Source organism: Falco cherrug, chromosome 7 (genome assembly GCF_023634085.1).
Source record: "Falco cherrug isolate bFalChe1 chromosome 7, bFalChe1.pri, whole genome shotgun sequence".
Taxonomy (NCBI): Eukaryota; Metazoa; Chordata; class Aves; order Falconiformes; family Falconidae; genus Falco; species Falco cherrug.
The window spans coordinates 302,097-322,925 of NC_073703.1; the positions used below are offsets into that span (position 1 = coordinate 302,097).

Genomic DNA, 20,829 nt, shown 5'->3' on the forward strand with positions numbered 1-20,829 from the left:
CTTGCTTGTGCAAGAGGTGGTGGGTGCTGCCCTCCTCAGCCCCACCTCCCTCAGGCGACCTGGATGGGGTGACTCACCCCTAATCTCCCTGACCATCACTTGCAGACCAGTGAGGCAGAAGCTGCCCAATAGAAGAGGGCTGCCCATGTGAGGGCAGGGTGCTGATGGAAGGGAGGGTGGGGGTGGGGTGGTGCAGCACCCTGAGCACAAGGCTGCGAGCCCCTGGAGAGCACTAATGAGTCCCCAGACCTGTTCCTTGGAAACTGTCTGATGAACTACATGCCTTTACTGCCTGAAGAAATACCCAGAAAATTAAAAAGAGAGGGGAAAACACCTCAAGGTGTCTGTAGGACTTCTGGAGGAGTGCCAGAGGGGGCACGATCCAGCCACTTCTGGAGGCGGGCACAGTAAAAAAGGCTGTGAGAAACACAGCCGTGACACACTGAGCTGGCTTCTTACCCACAGCCCTGGCAGGCAGCACAGGCAGGCAGCCAGCACAGGCAGGGAGGCAGTGCTGGCAGGCAGCAGCACCCCGGAGCACACTGCAGCTTCCTTTGTGCAGCCGCCAACCCTTGGGATCGCCCATGGCAGAGGTAGGCTTGGTGCAGGGAAGGGGGCACAGGTGTTTCTGCAGCCGCTGCTGGGACAGTCCCCACTCCCAGGGGGTGCTGAGCACCCCTCTCCTAGCAGGGAGGTGCGTTGGCCAAGTGCCGTGGCAAAGAACACAGCTGGCTTCATGAGCAGCATCCCATCCCCTGTGCCACACCGTTGCCTCCAGCTGGGCTCTGGGCCGAAGGTGGGCAGGTGGTGACTGGCACCCTGCTGCCAGGGAGAGGTGGTTTCCCTGCCCCTCTGGGCTATTCCTCAGGCCATGAGGAGTCCCCCTGTCCGTGGCTTAGTGAGGAGCAGCCCGGTGGGGCGCAGCCTGCACTTGTGCAATGACTCGCTGAGCACCCCAAGCACAATGCCTGCAAGCAGGAGCCAGGCTGTTGGATCAAGAGCTGAACTGGGGAGGGTGGGACCACATGCAAGAGACCAGGGGTTGAAAACAGGCAGAAGAGGGGAATGAGAGGCCCAGCGATGTCTGTATGTCATGCTGTCCCATCTTGGGGACAATCTGAGCATTGCAGCAGATGCCTCCGTGACTCCAAACCTGCTTTGCTTTGGGATGTACCCGGGGGAGATGGAAGGTTCCCATGGGAGATGCCTGAGCATACACCCCACTGCAGGCCTGCAGTGTACATGGGCACTGGGGATGCACACACAGCCATGCCTGGGACAAGCAGCATGCTGGCAAATGGGCAGGAGGTGGCTCTGTGGAGAAGGCTGGATGGGGTGGAATTCTGGAGGTCATTTTCTCCCCGATGTCTCTCTGGGTGCTGATCTCCAGCCCTCCCAGACAGCAGGATGACACTGTGGAATGGCTCCTTCCCCTTCTACCCTGGCACCAATGCGTGCTTCCCCTTCGACACCACCCAGGCTGTCATCATCTCCATCTTCCTCTCCACGTTGGCCACTTTCATCATCATCCTGCCGGGGATCCGGGGCAGAGAGGTAAGTGGAGGGGCAGGGGGAGCTCAGCCTTCTGGTCCCTGCCCTGTGCATCCCATGTGCCTCCTCTTTCCCAGCCTCAAAGACTGTGGAGCAAGCATGCCCACAGGTTCCTGGCCAGGGCTCTGAGAGCCCAACCAGCGTGTACCCCTGTGCTGGAGACACCAAAATCCACCATCCCAAATTTACAAGATGCCCAGATTTGAGCTTGGCTCAGTTTCTCTGTAAGCAAGCCCAAGTCATTTCACAGGAGTGGAAAAACAGGGCGAGGCTCAAAGACCTCGCTCCACCTTCCCTGAAACCCCAGTAGCAGAAGGAAGTGTGCACTGTGCATGCCCCAGCATGGCTCATGGGGCTTGTGTGGCCAACAAACCCTGCTGCCATCCCACCACTCTCATGTCTGTTGCGTGCTTGGCTTTGCAGAGGGGCTGGCCAAGAGGCGTCTCCCCCCCAGGGGACACACTGTGAACCCCTGGCTGCTTTTGTCTCCAGCTGTGGCCAGCTGCCAACATGTCCAAGTCCAAACACGTGAGGTTTGAACAAATGTGGAAATCCCAGCTCAGGACTATTAAAGGAGTGTCTCCATCCTCCTTCCCAGAAAGGGGATGCCACAGCTTTTCCAAATGGGCTGTTCTAATCTTCTTGGGGTGCCCAGATTTCCCTGCTCTGTATCCCACTCCACTGCAGGGATGCCCCAGACACATGTTCCCCCTGTGCCACCCACCCCCAGACCCATGGCGTGACTCCCTGGGGGAAGGACAGGCCCGTTTCTCACCAGCTGGCATTTCTAAATGACATGCTTGCTGCTGAGGTCCCCACTGTCAAAATCTGACTAAGACCTGTTCCCTGCCTCTGCTAACCCCTTGCAGCGGCTCTTCTGGTTCCTGCGGGTAGTGATGGGCCTCTTTGTGGGAGCCGTGATCATCAGTGAGTACCGGGGTCCTGGGGGGGAAGCTCAAGGATGCCCAAAACACAGGGAATGGAGGAGCAAGACAGGTGAGGGTGAACAGAGCAGTGAGCATCAAGTCCAGCCCACAGGATGGATTTATGGGGAAGACAAACACCTATCTGTCTGGGACCAGACTCCAGCAAGTGGTGGGAGATGCAAGCACCCATCTGTCTCCTCTTTGAAGACTGGTGGTTGTATGTGCAGACTACCTCCAGGGCAGTCGCCGAAAGCCCACTGCCAACTCCTAGGAGACTCAGACAAATTGGCAGATGCTTAGATGGGGACCAGTGCCCGGACAGTGCCCACACATCAGCCCCATTGTCTCTAGGGCTAGGGACTGGGATGGGTCTGGGAAGAAAACAACCTGAGTGGGGCTGTGTAAGGGCCCTTTCTGAGAAGGGGCTTTGTTCATTGTCTGGGTGCCAGGCTGCAGAGTAATTGTACCTTAAAATGTAGTGAGGAAACAACCAACACTAAACGTGGCTCTCTGAGCTCACCTGCACATCAGTTCCATGCACACCTGCCTGCAATGAGGGGTGTGCCCAAGGCCTCCCACAAGCTTAAGTATTGGGGAAGAAGAGACCTTCTTAGAGGGGTATGGAGGGGGTAAGTGGTTTGGTGGGGTTTGAACTGGCTACAAAGGTACTTTGCTGCTTGTAGGCACATTCTGGGGCAGAATGTGGGTGGATAAGTGATTGTATATAACCAGCACTTATGTATGCAGTAAGTGATCTCACTTGGGGTCTGTGTCTTTGTATGCCACAGGGCTGTCATGGTTTGTGTTGGGGAAAGGCATGCAAGGCTTCTGCTCCTTGGGGCTCACAACCCAGGCCTTGCTGTTGGGAGAGGGTAGATGGTGCTCAGGCCACAGTAACTATTGTGGCAGGTGCTTTCAGCTCTAAATGTCTTGCTGCCAGGCTATGACTAACCTTTGAAGTCTTCACAGCCATACAGTTCACCAGGGACTGGGAGACTGGCTGGGTGACAGCGAACACCTCCTACAAGTCCTTCAGCCATGCCCTGGTGAATGTGGATGTTGGGCTGCACATTGGCCTGGCGGGGGTGAATATCACACTGGTGGGTGAGTGCATATCACAACAGGAGATGGTGTATGAGTTTGGCAGCTGTACACCTGAGTACTGGGGCTGTGGGCCCTCGTGTCCCCACATCAGGAAGTATTGGAGCTGCCTCCAAGGCTGAGAAAGGTCCTTAATCTTCATCATTTGGCAGGAAACCCAGTGAATCAGGTCAATGAGACCATCAGCTACAATGAGCACTTTGCCTGGAGCTTTGACACAGACTATGACCACAGCTACAGCAAAGGGCTGGAGAGGGGGCTGCCCAGCCCCATCCTCTACGTGGCAGAGAAGTTCACCACGCAAAGCCCCTGCAACATGCACAGGCCATACCACACCTCTGGCCACTACGCATCCCTCATGTTGTGGTAAGTTAGAGCAAAAGGTCAGCCCTATCTCTACTCAGCAGGGAGATGGAAAGAACCAGATAGAGCAGAGGGAGCTTGGTGGAGCCACCTCTTCATTCTAAGACTGTGCCAAAGCCTTGGCTGGTCTCTGGCACCTGCCCTTCTGCAGAACCAGGGATGTTGATGCTTCCCAGCCTGCCCATCTCCCCTGAGTCCTTTTCAGTGTCCTCTGCCCTGATCTGCAAAATTGCAGTTGGTGAAAAATGATTCTTCATTTAAAGAAAAGCAGATGCAGCTGTGTGGGGCTTCTGGTGCAAAGTCCTCTCCCAAGCAAGATGCAGAGCCCCGATAAGACCACCTGGGGGGGTTCCTGTTGCATGCCCAAGAGAGCATGAGACCTGCTGGTGGGGAGCAAGAGGGACCGTCAAGAAGGTGCTCAGAGTCTGTCTTGTCGTGTAAAGCTGAGAGGCCTTGTGCATGTTATGATGGTGGAGTCTCAGAGCATCCCCACGTGTCTCAGGCCGTTGGAAACGCAGTGCAGGCAAGAGTGAGTCTTGCAATTCTGCCTGTGGATGTAGGCTCCAGGTCCCTGCCCACATGTCCATTTTTTATTTTTGGGAAAAATAACTAGCCTTGTCCAAACTTTTCTACTATTGAGAAGGAGTATTTTAAGGCAGGGATATTGATGTAAACTTATTTTTCATTATTGTTCTTGGAATCAGAAAAGTTTGTGTGGCCTGCCTCCCCAGTGAGCTAAAGCCAACCCCGCACACAGGGCAGGGCAGGCAGCTGGGCTCACTGAAGCTGCTGAGTCAGATGTGGGCATGGCTGGTTATGCAGTTCTCCAGAGGTCTCCTTTGTTGTCATTCTCCCTTTGAACAGGTGGGAACTGCCTGGGGGCAGCCAGTTGTGGAGGACTACAAGAGTCAGACAGAGTTCATTTGCAGGACCTCCAGAGGTTTCTACTCTAGGCCCCTGCCCAGAGCAAGGCTGATGTCAAAGCCATATCAAGGTGCCTGGGGCTTCATGAAGTTCAACACTGAATGTCCCCTGGCATGGAGGTCCCTTTCCACCGCTGTGGGATTTGTCCCACAGCTCCACCATTCAGGCAGTTACAGAATCATTTGCGATGGGAGGGACCTCCTTAGATCAGCCTGTCCAGCCCACCTGCTCAAGTAAGGCCAGCTAAAGCAGGTTGCCCAGGGCTGTACCCCTCCACTGGGACGTGGAGAGGTGACCTTGAGAAGAAGCTCCAAGCATGATGCTTTGCTCGGTCCTTTGCAGGCTGGCCTTTTGCACATGGCTCATTTCCATCCTGTTGTTCTCCATGCCCATCCTGCTCTATGGTGGATACCTGCTCCTGCTCACTGCTGTGCTGATGCTCTTCTCGCTGCTCTTCTTCACTGCAAGGAGCACCCCAAAGTGCCCCATCCAGTTTGGCCCAGCTTCCTTGAAAACAGACTATGGTGGATCCTTTTGGCTGACATTAGCAACAGGTGAGTTTGCTCCTGGGGCAAACACCAGCCTCCATCCCCACACTGATGATGCTCAGTGATGCCCCAACAGGGCCTCATCCCTTCTGTCTCTATGGCTTATCACAGAAAATGATATTTATTTTTTTAAACAATGTACATTAATTTAGGATAGCATCATTGGCACTGGGGGGAAAAAAGAGCTGATCAGCCAGGAGATCCAAACAGCCAAAGTTATCTGGGGGGATGTGTGTCCAGAGGAGTTCCATGAAAGTCAAGAATTGCAGAGTTGGGGAAAGATGTGCTCTGGAAGGACGCTTGGGGGTCTCTCTCCCAGCCCTTGCTCAAAGCAAGGCTAACCTCAAAGCCACAGACACCTTGCTTTAGTCTGGTGGTGGATGGCCCCATGGCTAGAGATCCCCTCTGCCTTTCAGGACCTTCCGCACAGCTGTCCCACTCATGGACAGCAATTATTTCCTTTTATCAAATTGGAATTTCCCATGTTACAACTGTGCACCTCTGAGAAGAGACTGGCTCTTACTCAGTAGCAGAAGACCACAATTAGGTGCCCCCTGAATACTCCTATTTTTCAGGCTAAACAAGCCCAGCTCCTCCAGCCTTTCCCTGTACATTGTGGGCTCCAACCCCAATTCTCTTGGCCATCTGCCCCAGTTCATTGACTTCTCTTTTGTACTGGGGGAGCCCAAACTGATGCCAGAGTGCAGATATGGAGAGGGAAATAACACCTTCCTTTGACCTCCCAGGTGGTGCCATGAGCAGTTGGCCTCCAGCACCAGATCTGGATCTCAATGGGGCTGTGACACAGCGGGGCAGAGGAGCTAATGTGTCTCCCCGTGCTGTGCGTTGCAGGGCTACTGTGTCTGCTGCTGGGGCTGGCCATCATCATCCTGAACTCTGTGCAGCCAGAGAAGCTGAAGCTTGTTTTTAACCTGGGCAAGGGAGAAGAAGAGGAGGTGTGGGACAAGTCCTACCTGCCAGCTGAGCCCAGTTCCTCTGCGCAGGACATGCTGATGGTCCCCCTGGGTGAGCTTTGTGAGGTGACAGCCACCCAGCTGTAAGGCACTGGGTGCAGGCAGGGCAAAGCCTGAGGCCACCCCTCCCGAATTCACGCTGTGAACGGCAAGGGAAGAAATCTTCCACCTGCAGACCTCCTTGCAGGCAGCCCCCATGACACAGCCAGCCCCTGCTGGCCTGACCCCCTTTTCTGCATGAGACACAATGTGTGAAGGGGTCTCTGTGTCCCCTATCATGTCATTGCCACTGCTCAGTTGGCCCCATGCAGGGTCCACTGCAGAAATCCTGGCGGTCCTGTGCTTGCTAGGAAGTGGGCAAGGCATGCAGAGATTTGGTGTCTGTGCTTCAAACCAATCAATTCTTTTTATGTTTTGTTTATTGAGGTTTGTGCCCCTGTATGTCTGATGGAACAGGCCAAAGCTTTTCTTCTGGTGAGAATACTGTTGGAGGGAGGAATCATGCCTAAAAGCAGGAGATGAGGCTGCAGACTGCCAGATGTGGTGGCAGAAAGAATGGTAAAAACCCAGCCTCCTGTGCTTTTGGGGCATGGGATCTGTCCCACACCAGCCCTGATAACTTGTTGTTGGTTGTAGCATCTTCCCGTGATGCCTCCAGACCTGGCATGTCTGGATGCAAGACTCAAGAAAGGATCTTCCTTTTTTTGAGGGAGTTTTGTTTGTTTAATCTTATGGCTTTTGTCCTGCTGCTCTACTAGTTAAAGTCCTTCTGAAGCTGTCCTACATCCTTATAGTGTGCTGCTCCCAGTGACAAGGGTTTCTCAATGGCTCACCTTGAAATATGCCAGCGAGCCTTGTCCTTCCTCGGGGCCACCTCTGCCAGGGCAACTTGCCATGGGAAAGGTGCTGTTGCTGGGGGCTCACAAGTAGTCACCTGCAGCTATGCCCCACAGCCCCCTCTTAAGAAACCAGCCCCCAAAAGTGCCCAAAGTGTTTCAAAGGAACAGGTTTTTAGTGAAGTTTTATTGAAAATAATAATTCTTGTGCATAACAAATCACACTAGTGCAACATAAATATAATGTGAAAGAAGTAACTTAATAGCGAGGGTCTTGCCTTGGAAAGAAGAGTCAAAATACAGCAATTATGTCCTTTACAATTAATTGGACTGAAGCTGCCCAGGTCTCCAGCATTCAGGTATGGCAATCTCCTTGTGCCAGGCTGTAGAGACTTCATCAGGCCAGTGGGTTTGGTGCCAGAGCCCACGTTTTGTTTGTAATAACACAACTCAATGTACTTCATTTCTCACCTTGGCTGGGTCAAAAGGCTGGCCTAGGGCTTGCATTTCATGGTGAGCTCAGCTCGCCCAAGCATGCTCTGGCTGGATGGGGGTAACTTCATTCTTCCCTCTGCTTCCTTTCTTGTGGCATCTCTTTGGCCCATCCAGGGTAGAAGTCTTATCTAGTAAAGCCCAAGTCTGAAAGTGAAAATAGTCACATCACATCCCCCACGGCAAATGTCATTGCATGTTTAGTCAGTCTTTATTGCTGGTGCAGTCTTTTTGCTCTAGCTCATGCAGCACCTAGCCTGATTGAGCCTGGGTCTGTGCCTGGCTTTCCTAGGTGCACCTAAAGGTCTACACTAAACATCAGTGCTTGGGAAAGAAATGAGCGGGTTTAGTCACTGGCTTTTGGAGTTGCAGGTGCTCCCCATAGGACATCTCACAGGTGAGCTCAGTTTCTGTCATGAGAACTGGCCATCAGAGGCTCAGGGTGGCAAGCTGTGCCAGGGCATGGAGCAGGAAGGGCATCTCTGTGGCAGAGATCCCCAGGTGACTGTGCAGCTCAGGTTGCTGGAGCTGTGAGCTGCTGTGGTTGCAGCCTGCCAGCTCCCGGCAAAGCCTGCGCTTTTCCAGAGAGCATGGTCAGGGAGACACAGCCTGCAAAGGTACTCCTCAGCAAGTACCCATCCCAACATGGACTTGTGCACTCTTCAAAGGCAGTTGGATAGGGAAATGGTTCTCTGGGGACATCAAGAAGGGTTTGTGCTCTGCCCTTTCAGATCCACCTTCAGGGAAGGAGTGGGAGTAACTTCTTTCTAGACACTGTTTGGGTTGAGTTTTGAGGGCTGAGATGGAGGCAAACCTTTGCTCACAAAATGAGGATTGACATACACTTCAATCATTTCCTGGTACTCCTCTGATTTGTCCTCATGGAGCTCAAAGAAATTTTTCAGCAGGTCCAAGTTGAAGTAGTGCACTGTGACAACAGTGATCCCAGCCACAAAACAGAGCAAGCCTGGAAGACAAAGTGCTCTCTGAGAGCGTTCCTGTAAACACCAGCACACTTCCCACCCACCTCCTCTGATGGCCTCCTGCCAGGGGACAAGACCTTCTTTTATGGAAGATGGCCTTCTAATAATGTATGAGGTGGCTTCAGCTGCTGTGCCGAGCATCTTAAAACCCAGGCAAGTGATCCCCATCTCTCCTTGCATTATTGTACCTCAGGGACTAAAAAACCCTTCATCACCCCTGAGATGAGGATGGTGTCCCCTCTTCTGCCAGCCCTTTCCACATCTCTGCCAGGATCTGCTTTGCCAAGGCACAGGCTGGGGCTATGGTGGGCTGCACTCCCCAAGCTCTCTCACCTCCATTTCTGAGGGGAAAGCACTGGGACTCTTGCACACCCAGAGGGACAAGGTGGCGTGTCCTGGTGCAGCTTGGTGCCCTTACCAGTTGCTAGCGTGATCCAGAAAGATCCCCCATAGCCTATGTGCAGGGTTGCAGTCCCAAACTGGATCGGGCACATCAGGGAATTCCTCGCAGTGGAGAACGAGAGCAAGGAAAAGATCATGAAGGCTGCTGTGGCCAGGAGCATGTAGCCTCCGTAGACTAGAACGGGCATGGCAAAGAGCATATTTGAGATGAGCCAAGTGCAAAAGGCCACCCTGGAGGCAAGAGAAGACCCACAGATGAGTTGTGCAAGTGTCACAGACTAGGATGCTCTATGTGAGGATTTCCATGTGGGAGGAAGAACATGGGCTCACACAAGGCCAAGCAGCTCTGTGGGCAGGCTGGAGTGATCCCTAGCTTTGCAGGCTGAGCAAGCAGATGTGCAATGTTCACGCTCTACATCCAGAAGGCAGAAGCCCAGATTTCCTCTTCCCATTGCTCAGCCCACAGACTGAACCAGCCTCAAGGAGGCCATGAAAGCCCACTCAGTGTATCTAGACAATCTCAGCTCCCTGCCCTTCCATGTGTGGGGCAGTGCAGAACCCAGAGAGCGGCACAGGACTGGGATAACTGGAAAAGCAGGCATAAGTCATTGGCAGCAGCTCTGGACTTGGCTGAGCTGGGTGACAGGGGGAATGCTTCAGCCACGGGCCAGGAGTTCTCACTCCATGGCATTGCCAAGCCCCTTTCCTAGTTCCTGCATCCCTGCTGTCAAACCCAGAGCAGGGGGAACAGCACTGCAATGGTCTTTGCTCTCCACAACCCATGGTAGAGGGGACCATCTCCTGACAGCTGGGGACCAGCTCTCCCTCAGCTCAAGTGAGCAGCAACGTGTTGCTGCTCAGCAGATCCTACTAAAGAATCATAGAATCATTCAGGTTGGAAAAGACCTAATCAAGTCCAGCCATTAACCTAGCACTGCCAAGTCCACCACCAAGCCATATGACCCCGTAATAACAACATCATCAGCTTTCCCTCAGCTGGTCCCACTCCCAGACACTAAATATCCTCCCAGATAGGGATGAGAGAGTTCTGCACACACCCATGGGTGTCTCTGGGCCATTGAGGACAGCAGCTCTGACTCCATGGGGGTGGACCCCTGCCATCATCATGACACTATGGCAAGGATCTGCACCACGTTCCTCTCTCCTGTGCCCAGCCCTGGTGGAGCTGACCAGCAGAGAGAACCAGAACCTCCTATCTGCTCACCCCAAAGTGCCTACATGGCCACCGGTTTGACCTCAAACCTTGCAGAGGCCCCTCCATGCACAGAACTTTCCTCCTGGCAGCACGCAATCACCATTCATCTTGGAGTACTAGGGACAGGGCAGCAGAGCCCTTCCCACATCCTTGCATCTCCCCTGCCTGCACAAGCAGAGAAAGACTCACCAGAGAGTGGCTGATGCATAGTGGCTGGAGATGCGGTACTGCCTGTGCATGTTGCAGGGGCTTTGTGTGGTGAACTTCTCTGCCACGTAGAGGATGGGGCTGGGCAGCCCCCTCTCCAGCCCTTTGCTGTAGCTGTGGTCATAGTCTGCATCAAAGCTCCAAGCAAAGTGCTCATTGTAGCTGATGGTCTCACTGACCTGATTCACCGGGTTTCCTGCCGGAGGGAGAAGACTGAGGTCCCACTGTGTCCCGGCAGCCTGTGTGCTGCCAGCCAGGTGCAGAGGCACCCCAGGGACAGCAGGGTCCCAGGAACACCCACACAGACCATGGCCACCCACAGAGCACTTGGAGACCTCCTGGGGCCATGGCTGCTCTAGAGGGGACATCAGACTCACCCATGAGTGTGATATTCACCCCCACCAGGCCAATGTGCAGCCCAACATCCACGTTCACCAGGGCATGGCTGAAGGACTTGTAGGAGGTGTTTGCTGTTACCCAGCCGGTCTCCCAGTCCCCTGTGAACTGGACAACTGCCAGGAAAAGTAAAGCTGGGATTAAAGAGGGACTGGTCTCAGGCTTTGCTGTGCTCAAGGCTGGGACCATGAACAGCAGCATTCACACCGTGGCACTGCAAGGGAGGGTAAGGAGGGCAGGAGAGCTGACTCAGCCACCAGGATGTGCCTCAACCAGCTCCCACACGCTGGTGGAGCTCATGTCCTCCCTTCACTGCGCATCCACTCCCTTAATCCAGGAGCAGTGGAGCTAGGATCCCCAGGGATGAGCCCCATGACCTGATTCCTCCTTGAACATCCTCTCCAGAACTTCCTCACAAGCTCCCCACCACGGCGAGCACCACAGTCCTTGGGGACAGGGCTCAAAACTAAGCCTCTTCATCGACCTCGGGAACAGGAGTGAGTTTTATTCCAAATATTAAGCTCCCTAGATCACACTTTTAGTGATTAGTGAAGATCACTGTCATATGGAGGTGGTGGAGAGGGGTGGCTAGTGCTATCACAGCTCCGACAGCCATTTCAGCTGGGGGGGGAGGAAAGAAAAATTTGAAGCATCTCTGGTATATAATTTTTTTTGGAACAAAGTACTCTTTTCTGAAACACTGTTGCTTTGTGGTGGTCTTAATTTTCCAGTATTGAAATGATCTGAAAGTGAAGGTGATTATTTAATCTCAGGCTGAACAAGAAAACCTGCCCCAAAATAAGTTCAGCTGCTGAAACAAATTGTGAAGGCACTGATCCAGTAGCAGCTCTGCAGGAATGTTTTCTAGCTGCAGGGTTGAATGTGCCCTGCTGCCACCAGACGGAAACCCTGATGCTGGTTTTGAAACAACTAATTCCTCCTGTGTGCCCAGGCAGCACCTGGCTGCATCCTTGTAATGAGTGTGGCGCTGGACGGCTCTCCAGGGCTGAGCTGGTTAAGGCTGTGGAGCAAGCCCTGACCTCCACCCCTCTGCCACCTCCAGCCTGATGCCATGTTCCCAGGTGGCTCTGGTGGCATCTCCCAGCACCAGGTGGAGGGTGGCCACTGCATGCTGGACTGGCCCATGTGTTGGCCAGCAGATCCCCACAGCTGGTCACAGCCTGGCTATCTAGTTCTATTGGGGTTGCGTCATTTAGGTTGTGCTTCATCATCCCTCTTCAAGCAGTCTTGTAATCTGCTCTGTCCTTCACAGCAGGAGAGTTTTCTTGATTTAGGGTCAGGGCTGGTTTCTCTCCCCATCTGGCATCTTCTGTCCCCTCAGTACACCTTTCTCTTACACATCCTGTTGCCCTGTCAGAGTTGGAAATCCCACAGCCTAGTTCCCACCACCAGTCCTATTTATTACAGAAGATTCCCTGGCTTCTGCTAAATCAAATCCCCTCCATTTCCTCCTGCCTTGCTCCTTGGAAGGTCTTTACCCCCTGGTCCCAGCCTCTGCCCTGTCTGTGTTTTGTTTTGACCTGCTCTCTCCACATCACCACAAGGCTCCTCTCCTTCTCCAAATGTGCCTGGCCACACTTTGAACTGTTCAGCCATGCTCCCTCAGCAGCGGGCATCTTGGGAGGGCTTGCAGATGTGAGAAAATAATGGAAGATTGGCAAGGATGATTGTAAACACATTCAGGTCACTGCAGCTAATTGTTTAGCCTTGTGCTAACTTGTGTTCTACCTGTGACAAGTAGAATGTCTGTGGTTAAATAACATAGCCCTGTGATAGACTCAGAGGCACCCAATCAAGCATGCTTGAGATTCCTGCCCTGCTATGGGAAAGATCCAAGCACGGTGGTAAACTGTGCCTTCGTGAATCCCTGAGGCAGGAAAACAGCAGGTTCAGCGATGCTCTAGCATGGACTGAGCTCAGCCGTGCCTGTGTCCCCACTTGTGTGCCTCTGCCCAGGTGCCGCTTTGGGGATCCCCCGGTTCATGAGATAACAAAAATAAACTTACTCTTCACATTTCATCTGTGGTTTTGGGTTGTTCCTGTGTCCTGCCTGTGCCGGCTCACATACATGGTCAGAGGAACACAGGGCTGTGCAGCCCACCAGAGCTGGGGCTGTCTGACCTGGTGCAGCTACTGCCAGCAAAGCTCCCTCTTGATTCAGAAATGACAACGGGCACCTCCAGGGGCTCTCATTGCCCGTGCCAGGGATGGGAAAGCCCTTCAGAGAGGCTGTGTGACTGCTTTGCAGAGCAGAGCTGGGGTAGGATAGACCCTGCAACCAGCCTCCACCAGGCCACAGCTGTGATCACCAGCTCGCATTTCCCAGAAGCGGACCCTACCCCAGGGTTTAATCCTGACCCCGGACCCACCCTCAGAGGGCTGTGCAGCACTTACCGATGATCACCACTCCTATGAGGAGACTGAGGAGAACTCTGAGAATCCAATATAGCCTCTGCGGGGAAAGAGGTGGGACATCAGGCAGGGAGGAACAGCCCCAGCTGTCCTGCCTCACCCTGAACCAGCCAGGAGTGCCTCAGCATCCAAAGCATGGGGGGAGGGCAGATGCTTATCCCCAGGGAGAGGGGTCACACACCCACCGCCCGTCCACGGATGCCCGGGATGATAAGCAGGAAGCTGCAAGCGAACGTTAGGAAGACCACAATCACTATGATGGCACTGATGTCAAACACGAAGGCCTTCCTCTGCTGTGGGTAGAAGGGGTAGCTGCCATCAAAGACAGTCATCCTGTACCTCCAGGAGCCTGTGGGAGAGAGGCGGTCACAGTGGGTCCCTGCCTGCAATGAATGTCCTGCCTGGCTCCCTCAAGCCTATGGTGCTCAGCTCCAGCTCAGCTCTGGAATAACCAGCTGCCGGAGGTCACCTTGAAACTCCCCAGAGGGACAAGGAAACATGATGCTGCAAGGGAACAGGCAGGGTGAAAAACTCCCCAGCAAACACACCACCCAAAAGCCCTTGGTGAAGGAGAGGAGGTGCCTGGGGCAGGACTTCCACCAGCCCAGAGGAATTGTGGCAGCGCAGGGAACCACAAGCTGCAGTCCTGCTGCAGCCTGAGGACCAGCCCAAGCACAGAGACCTGTTGAGCAGCTCCTCCCTAGACAGAGCTGACACTTTCCCTCCAGCAGATGCAGCTGGGGCTTTCCACTTTGTGGCGTGTGGCTAGAGCAAGTCCATGAGCAGAGCCACCACTGACAGATGCAGCCTACTTCCAAAATGGCAAGGAACCACTGAGAACTGATCCTGCGCTTGGTCCAGAGGGGCCAGAAGTAACCCCTAGAGCTGGGATGCGGGTCCAAGGGGCACACGAACATCAGGAGCACATCTCAAGGCTAAAGGAAACTGACTTACATGAGACAATGAAGCGTGTAATTCCCTTCAACAGCTTTGAATCCCCTCTGACACTTTAGTTCTAGCACTTACTGAGCTTCCCCCATTCCTGGGTTAGATCTTTTCTACCAAAACTGATTACATGCTTAGTTCTTTTATTTTGCCTATTTAATAACATCTCTGCATGTAACTACCCTGGGAAGTCTAAAGTCAGAGAATGCCAGAGCTTATATGACTCATGACCAAAGACAATTTTATTCTGTCCCTGCCTGGAGGAGTTGATTTTATTTTAATTTTCTGAAAACAGTGTTAATCATATTTTTAGGTAAGATCCAATCCAGAGCAATTCAGCCACAAAAAAGTGGGTTCCAAATCCCTAGAAGTGGGTGGGTGTAGAGGAATGAAGCCAGTGGGTTAATTAACATTGATAATATGCAGCTGTGGGCTTGCCTCAGCGGCAGTGGGTTGATGGACATGGATATTGTGCAGGTGTAGCTTGTTCTCACTAAGTAGTTAAGTATCTCCAAGGACTGTGGGAGAGGTGGCTGGATGGAGGGGGAGTGGGGTGGTCTGACCTCTGGAGGAAGGACAAACAGCAGGGGGACAGTAGAATCTGACCGACAGTAAAAGCCTTATTACAGCTAATAGCTTGGTTGTGCTGTAACAGAGGGTGCCCCGTGTAAGGCTCGAGCTCAGGGCCTTCCGATTATGAGACTGAGTGTAATGAGCAGCATCAGGTGGAGATTACAGTAAGTATCATAAAACAGTTTACCTGGACAGCTGAAGTCACTTTTCAGTCCATAAAGCAGTGTTTGGTTTCAGAGTAGTTATCTGTCCAGCAGCCCAGATCATTGCAGCAGTTTAACAGACCCTGGGTTTTTACAACTGACCTAGGCCTGACCTTGCCCCAATGCTCTGCTCCAGGCTAACAGAGCTATCTTGTGTACTTACTGGTCTTGTCTGCGGCTGTTTCCCTGGAAAGCCAAACCTAGAGAAGGGCAGCCCTAGAGCACCACTCCTGCTGTGATTACCTGGCAAGAAGCAGCTGTGGTGGATTCCCAGTGCTACAGTGTCAGACTGAAGTCCAGCTGTGGGATCCCCAGCCCAGCAAGTGTGCCCACAAAACAGTATGAGCAGCTGTAAAAGAAGAGATAAATGAACAGTTTAACCTGGGTCAAGTTAAATCTTGGTTGCTTGAATTCCACTCAAACTCAAGTTTTATTATATCTTTGCCCAAACTCATATGAGAGACATTGAGGGAAGGAACGATTTCCAAGTCTGTATTCACTGAAACGCAGCTCTTCACAGCTTAATACAGGTCAACAATATGTAACAACTGCAGACCCAGAACATAACGTGGAAAATGTTGCCCTGTTAAATCTAAATTTAATTTTCAAACAGTATCAAGGGACGTTTGCATTTCCTTTACATTTTGCAGTGCCTGGGGATAGTTTTATAGAGAATTTCCAGGGGAAGCAACTCTTTCTGTCGCTGTCCATCCCATCTTTCTCACTTGATTACCCTGTGCAGAAGACCAGCTCCTTGGCATTTTTTCAGCTTTGAAGTGGAAAACTGGTGCCTGCAGCTCAGGGCAGGAGAAACTGAAGTCGTTGCACCTTGGAAAGCACCCTCCATGCAGAAGCAAGGCTGTGGCACTACAGCCCCTGTTGTTTCCTCTGTCACAGTATATGGAGAGGGAAAAGACTAGAGACATCTTCAAGGAAGGATCAGTAATTTAGAAGTGGTCAACTTGTCTTTTGTTTAAAATATTTTGGACTGGCAGGGGAGAAAGGCAAAGGAGGTAGAAAGCTTGCCCAAACCCCAGCAGTTTCTCCTTACAGCAGACCCCATTTTCCTGCCCCGGAATGAATCGAGCTGGAAAGGACCTTTTGGAAGTGCCCAGTCACCCCCCCTCGCAGAGCCAAGAGCGCTCCTGGATGGGGTTGCTCAGGGCTGCGGGTCGGTATTTCCCATTGAAACAAGAGAAATCCTGTCCCCTGGAAACTGAGTGATCAGACCCGCAATTCGGGGCGGGGGTGTGTGTGACGACGGACTTCTTGCATTTTCCAGCCCCTGTGAAAGGGTCAAATCGGGATAGGAAAAACCTTCAGGTTAACGCAACATGGGGATACATCCTATCCTCTCCTGTCCTCCCCACCCTCCCCTAGCCGGGCCCCCCCAAGCCGGGAGGGCTGCTCCCCGGGGCGCTGCGGGGGGGGGAGGAGGGAGGGGCGGGGGGGAGGGGGGGGGAGGAGGGAGGGGAGGGGGGGGAGGAGGGGAGGGGGGGGAGGGAGGGAGGGGAGGAGGGGGGAGGGGGGGGAGGGGAGGAGGGGGGAGGGGGGGGAGGGGAGGGGGGGGGGGGGGGAGGGGAGGGGAGGGGAGGGGGAAGCCCCTTCCTACCTGCCTGCGGAGGGACCCAGGCGGCATCGGCCGCACCGCGCTGTTCTTATAGGCAGCGGCGGGCGCGGAGCCCCGAGTAAATGCCGGCCCGGCCCGCCCCGCTACTGCTACCGCGCCCGCCCCGCCGCGCCACCCTGCCCCGCCGCGCTGCCCACTCGCCGGCCCGCCGTACAGGTGAGCGCCGCAGCCGGGGGCCGCCGCGACCGGGGCTGGTGGTCTGGGGGGTCGGTGCCCCGCGCGTCCCTTGCCTCCCCGCTGCGGGGCTCGGCGCCGGGGCCGCTGCTACCTGCGGGAGTCGGGCTGCGCGCGGTGTCGCTGGTGGAGAGGGCTGCGGGTCGCGCCGCCGCTGTCTCCTGCTTGGGGGACAAGCTGGGCTGGGGTCGTGTGGGGGGGTGCGTGTGGAAGTGGACGGGCCACGCATTTCTTTCCCGGCTGGTGGACGGGGGGGATGAGGCCATGTGTGCTCCCATCTGCGTGGGAGCCGGGGTGCTCTGGGGACAGCGCGCAGCGTGAGATGGGGGTACACCTCCTCATCCGCATGGGGGACCAAGGGGCCAGGGCCGCTTGTGTCCCTGCCTGCTTGGGACACACACCTGCAGGAGGTGCTGGAAGGTTGGGGCCAGCATGGAGGGCTGGGAGGGTCTGGGTCTTGTGTGAGGACAGGGTAGGATGGTCACGTGTGTCCTCACCTGTGGGTGCTATGGAACCATGCACATCCCCACCTGTGAGGGAGCGGGGCCACAGGAAACAATGGATTGGGAATATGCATGTCTCTGCCTGCCATGGGTACAGGACTGCGTGGGGACAGGCAGGGACTCCTTATGTCCCACCAGGGGAGGGAGTCCCTGCTGTGCACCATCATGGCACTGGGGCATCTGGCCCCAGGGTTGTCCCCAGGTGAAAAGCTGGAGACACTGCTGGTCCCTGTGTGCATGCTGTCCATACTGCGTGCACAGGTTTAGGATTCTCTGGATGGCATCCAAGGCTGGGGAGATGCAGCCTATTCTGGAACCCCGGAGCTGGCTGGCTGGTGGGAGGAGGTAGCAGCCCGCCCATCTGCCCCCCCAGCCCTGCAGAGCTAGACATAAGCAGTGACTAACAAGAACCATAGGGATCAGGCTCCAGGCTTCTTGAATGTCTTGAAACTGCTCTTCTCTACCTGTATGGTCACACTAAGTTCTGCAGTGGGGCTGCTGCTCTCCCAGGATGCTGACGTGTCCCACAGTCCCGGTTGACAAGTGGCTCTGGGAAGAGGTCAGGAGATATTTGGGGGCTGAAGCTCTAACTTCAGGGGAAACACAGCTGCTGAGATCAGGTGGAGTGGGAGATCCTTGCTTTGGGGGAAGCCATGTGTTTGCATTCTCTGCAGCAAGGTTTTTGGAGGGGTGTGAAACTCCAAGCCTTAACAGGACACAGGATCCTCTCTGATGGGAGAAGACAAGGCTGGGGAAGGAGGTACTTCATTTCACTAGGTGCAGAGGGAGGGAATGACTTTCCAAAGGTGGCACAGGGAATTTGTGGAAAAGCAGAGTCTGGAGGGCTCATCAGATCACACAAAATTTCTGAAAAGCTTAACAAGCCTGTGGAGCTAACCCAGACTTGCAAAGCTTTCGTGCAGCAAGCTGCACCGTGGGATTCCAAGGTCAGTCGAATTTCATTATGTCAAGGAACCCCCGGGTGGTTTGCAAGATTTTGGAGGCAGATGTGAGAGCAGGGGGCTCTCTTCTTTTTCTTTATGGAAAAGCCTGCAAGTGGTCCTCAACACATGGGAGAGCACACTGGGGAGTGTGAAGCTGGAACTCTCAGCTGAAGCATGGAAAAGGAGTTTGTGGGACAGCCGAGTGCCACTAATGAGGTGCCCATCTTCCTTGGGCATGAGGTCCCTAGACCAGGTCTGCATGTTCCTCCTCTTGAGTGCAACCTGAGGACTGCTGTGACTCAGCCTTGCCTGTAGGGAGTTCTCAGCAATAGTTGGAGGCTTCACAGGCAGGGGAGACATGGTGCCAACATCTCCTCACACCTTTGCAGACCAAGTTCTGTCAGGGAGAGCTGCCAGGGGAAGGGAATGGCTATTGAGATTTGGTTGGGGAAGACAAGATGCTGACGTGCCCAGTAACTTGTAGGAAGACATAAAGGCAGAGTAGAGGCTTGGAAGAGAAGTTCCATGTTGTTAGGAAAGACCCTCAGAAGTCTGTGGTCCAGCCTACTGCTCGGAGTAAGACCACCACAGTCACTGTATCACACTGGCCATAGGCAAGGCAGGAAAGCCTCCAGAGACACCCCTCTGCTCCCCCCAGTCTTGGGCTGACTAGGCAATAAGTGAGTTTTCAGTGCTGGGCCATGGAGAGATTAAAAGTGCATGAGAACTGCCATGTTATCTCATGGCTCGGGTGTCATGAATCCTGATTTAGGATCCTGCCAGCTATTCCAATTTGTCACAAATGAGTGATTTAAGTCATGTAAAGAATCACCATCAGAGGTATTAGCAAAAGTGTTTTTAATATGATGTTGTACAAGTGTTCTTAACAAGGTTTGATGGCAACGTTCACTCTATTACTTACTGCATGGAAGAAACATACAAAGGCAAATCAAATTAGAATCAAGCTAGAATGATTTATGCAGACACCAGAGATGCAAAAGGGTAACAGGGACCCTCCCATTGAGTCACAGGGTTCAGAGTGAGCTCCCTTGCTTCCTAAACTCCTGATGGAGCTTAGATGTGGCTAGGTCCAGTCTTAGTGTCAGACTTGGACAATGGTTTATGTCTAATGGAATTAGCTACATGGATTTCATTAGTACTGATTCAGCATGCTATCAGTCAGCTGCGGAGGTTCTGTTGCGAATAAGGGCTCTCTCCACCTTGGGTAAGAAAGGATCTCTTAGTCTGGGGTAAGGAAGCCCAAACTGGGAGAGGCATCCCAGAGCAAGGGGAGGGTCACTGGCATGCAGTCCAGTTCAATTTAAAGAGAATTGGAATTGGACTGATCCAAAGATCTGTCATTGGCAAAAGGTCTCTCTGCCTCGAAGAGCAGCCTTGAGAGGTGTCCCAGCCCAAGGGGAGATCACTGCCACACAGCCACGCTGCTGAGCAGAGAGAGCTCAAAGGTGACTTACTTAGGCTGCTGTATTTATGGGATAAAGTGGTTGGCTCCTAGTCAAATTGCACACAATCGGGAAGGGATGCATGGGGCTCCTTGTACCCACAGCTTGCTTTGTTGCTTGATAAATTAGTTTGGGAAAAACCACCGGCTATTCATGTGTTGATCGTATGATTCGTGTTCCAAGCTCATATGCACCAGTGCTCTCTGGGTCACTCTGCTCCTTTGTGGATTTCCTGAAGGAGTTCTTGTCCCAGCTACAGCTCAGGCCTTTATCTCCCTTGGAGCCTGTGCCCCCTGTTAAGGGGTCAGGTGCATCCATCATGTTGGGTCAAGAGCAATTCCCATATTGGCGGAAACGGGAGGTTTGCTCAGTGACAGAATGAATTTTAAAACACATTTTGTGCTAGAGCCCTGCAAGAACACCGAAGGGCAAGGAGGAAACATGCTGTGCTGTGACTGTGGGTAATGTGCTCTGAGCCTTGGCTTTGCCTCGTGTTTCCTGGGTGACTTTGGTAAATCTGCTGCAGCAGGTTCAGGTCTCAGCTCTAGATGGGGGTTACAACTCTGTACATTTTGATATAGCAGGAGGTAACTTACCCGGCTGTCTCTATGGAGACTCTCTTCCTACAGTGTGGGAGGTCGTGGGGACCTCTGCACACAAACCACACCTGCTGCAGGTTGCTCAGGGTGTCTCCAGCCATGCAGCCTTTCACGTTGGTTTCAGCAGGGAACAGGCTGTTTCCATGGGAGAGCTTTCTGGCAGCAGTCCCCAGTGGTGACGGTCCTGGCAGAGGTCTTAGCCATCTCCGTGCTTCACCCATTGGCCAGACTTCTGTGTTCCTCCTATGGGATGGGGCTTACAAAGCCTCTCGTTCCCACCAGCTGCACAACCCAAATCTCACGTCCACAAGACCACGGTGGGCTGTAGCGGTGGGCTGTAGGCTGGAAGAGCTCTGGGGCCCCTTCCACAGAGGCATGCTCCAGGAGGACAGGAGTGGCACTGGGTGACCAGGAAGACCACCCAGTGCTGCTCTCGGCAGCTC

General features: G+C 53.7%; 2 protein-coding genes across 2 annotated transcripts; one reads left to right on the forward strand and one right to left on the reverse strand.

Annotated features, from left to right (window-relative positions):
• Positions 1 to 1,385: 1,385 nt before the first annotated feature.
• LOC102046532 (dual oxidase maturation factor 1) lies at positions 1,386 to 6,474 on the forward strand. Its single transcript, XM_005437484.2, has 6 exons — positions 1,386 to 1,554; positions 2,421 to 2,478; positions 3,447 to 3,581; positions 3,731 to 3,944; positions 5,208 to 5,419; positions 6,266 to 6,474. Exons 1-6 carry the CDS (start codon positions 1,408 to 1,410, stop codon positions 6,472 to 6,474), a joined length of 975 nt encoding a protein of 324 aa, XP_005437541.1. The 5' UTR covers positions 1,386 to 1,407.
• A 917-nt stretch (positions 6,475 to 7,391) lies between these two features.
• Positions 7,392 to 16,770, reverse strand: LOC102054958 (dual oxidase maturation factor 1). The gene is made up of 8 exons (XM_055717295.1): positions 16,686 to 16,770; positions 15,317 to 15,422; positions 13,538 to 13,701; positions 13,335 to 13,392; positions 10,901 to 11,035; positions 10,506 to 10,719; positions 9,117 to 9,331; positions 7,392 to 8,682 (listed from the first exon to the last, which is right to left on the reverse strand). The coding sequence occupies exons 1-8, from the start codon at positions 16,710 to 16,712 to the stop codon at positions 8,483 to 8,485; spliced, it is 1,119 nt and encodes a 372-aa protein (XP_055573270.1). The 5' UTR covers positions 16,713 to 16,770; the 3' UTR covers positions 7,392 to 8,482.
• Between the last annotated feature and the right edge of the window lie 4,059 nt (positions 16,771 to 20,829).

Excerpts from the sequence above, each read along its gene's own strand:
- LOC102046532 (XM_005437484.2), top strand. The coding sequence starts at position 1,408 with ATGACACTGTGGAATGGCTCCTTCCCCTTCTACCCTGGCACCAATGCG. Across the intron at positions 1,555-2,420 it reads CGGGGATCCGGGGCAGAGAG|CGGCTCTTCTGGTTCCTGCG; the intron begins GTAAGTGGAGGG and ends AACCCCTTGCAG. Across the intron at positions 3,582-3,730 it reads GGTGAATATCACACTGGTGG|GAAACCCAGTGAATCAGGTC; the intron begins GTGAGTGCATAT and ends ATCATTTGGCAG.
- LOC102054958 (XM_055717295.1), bottom strand. The coding sequence starts at position 16,712 with ATGCCGCCTGGGTCCCTCCGCAGGCAG. Across the intron at positions 11,036-13,334 it reads CATAGGAGTGGTGATCATCG|TTGTCCAGTTCACAGGGGAC; the intron begins GTAAGTGCTGCA and ends TTTTCCTGGCAG. Across the intron at positions 9,332-10,505 it reads TATGCATCAGCCACTCTCTG|GGTGGCCTTTTGCACTTGGC; the intron begins GTGAGTCTTTCT and ends TCTTGCCTCCAG.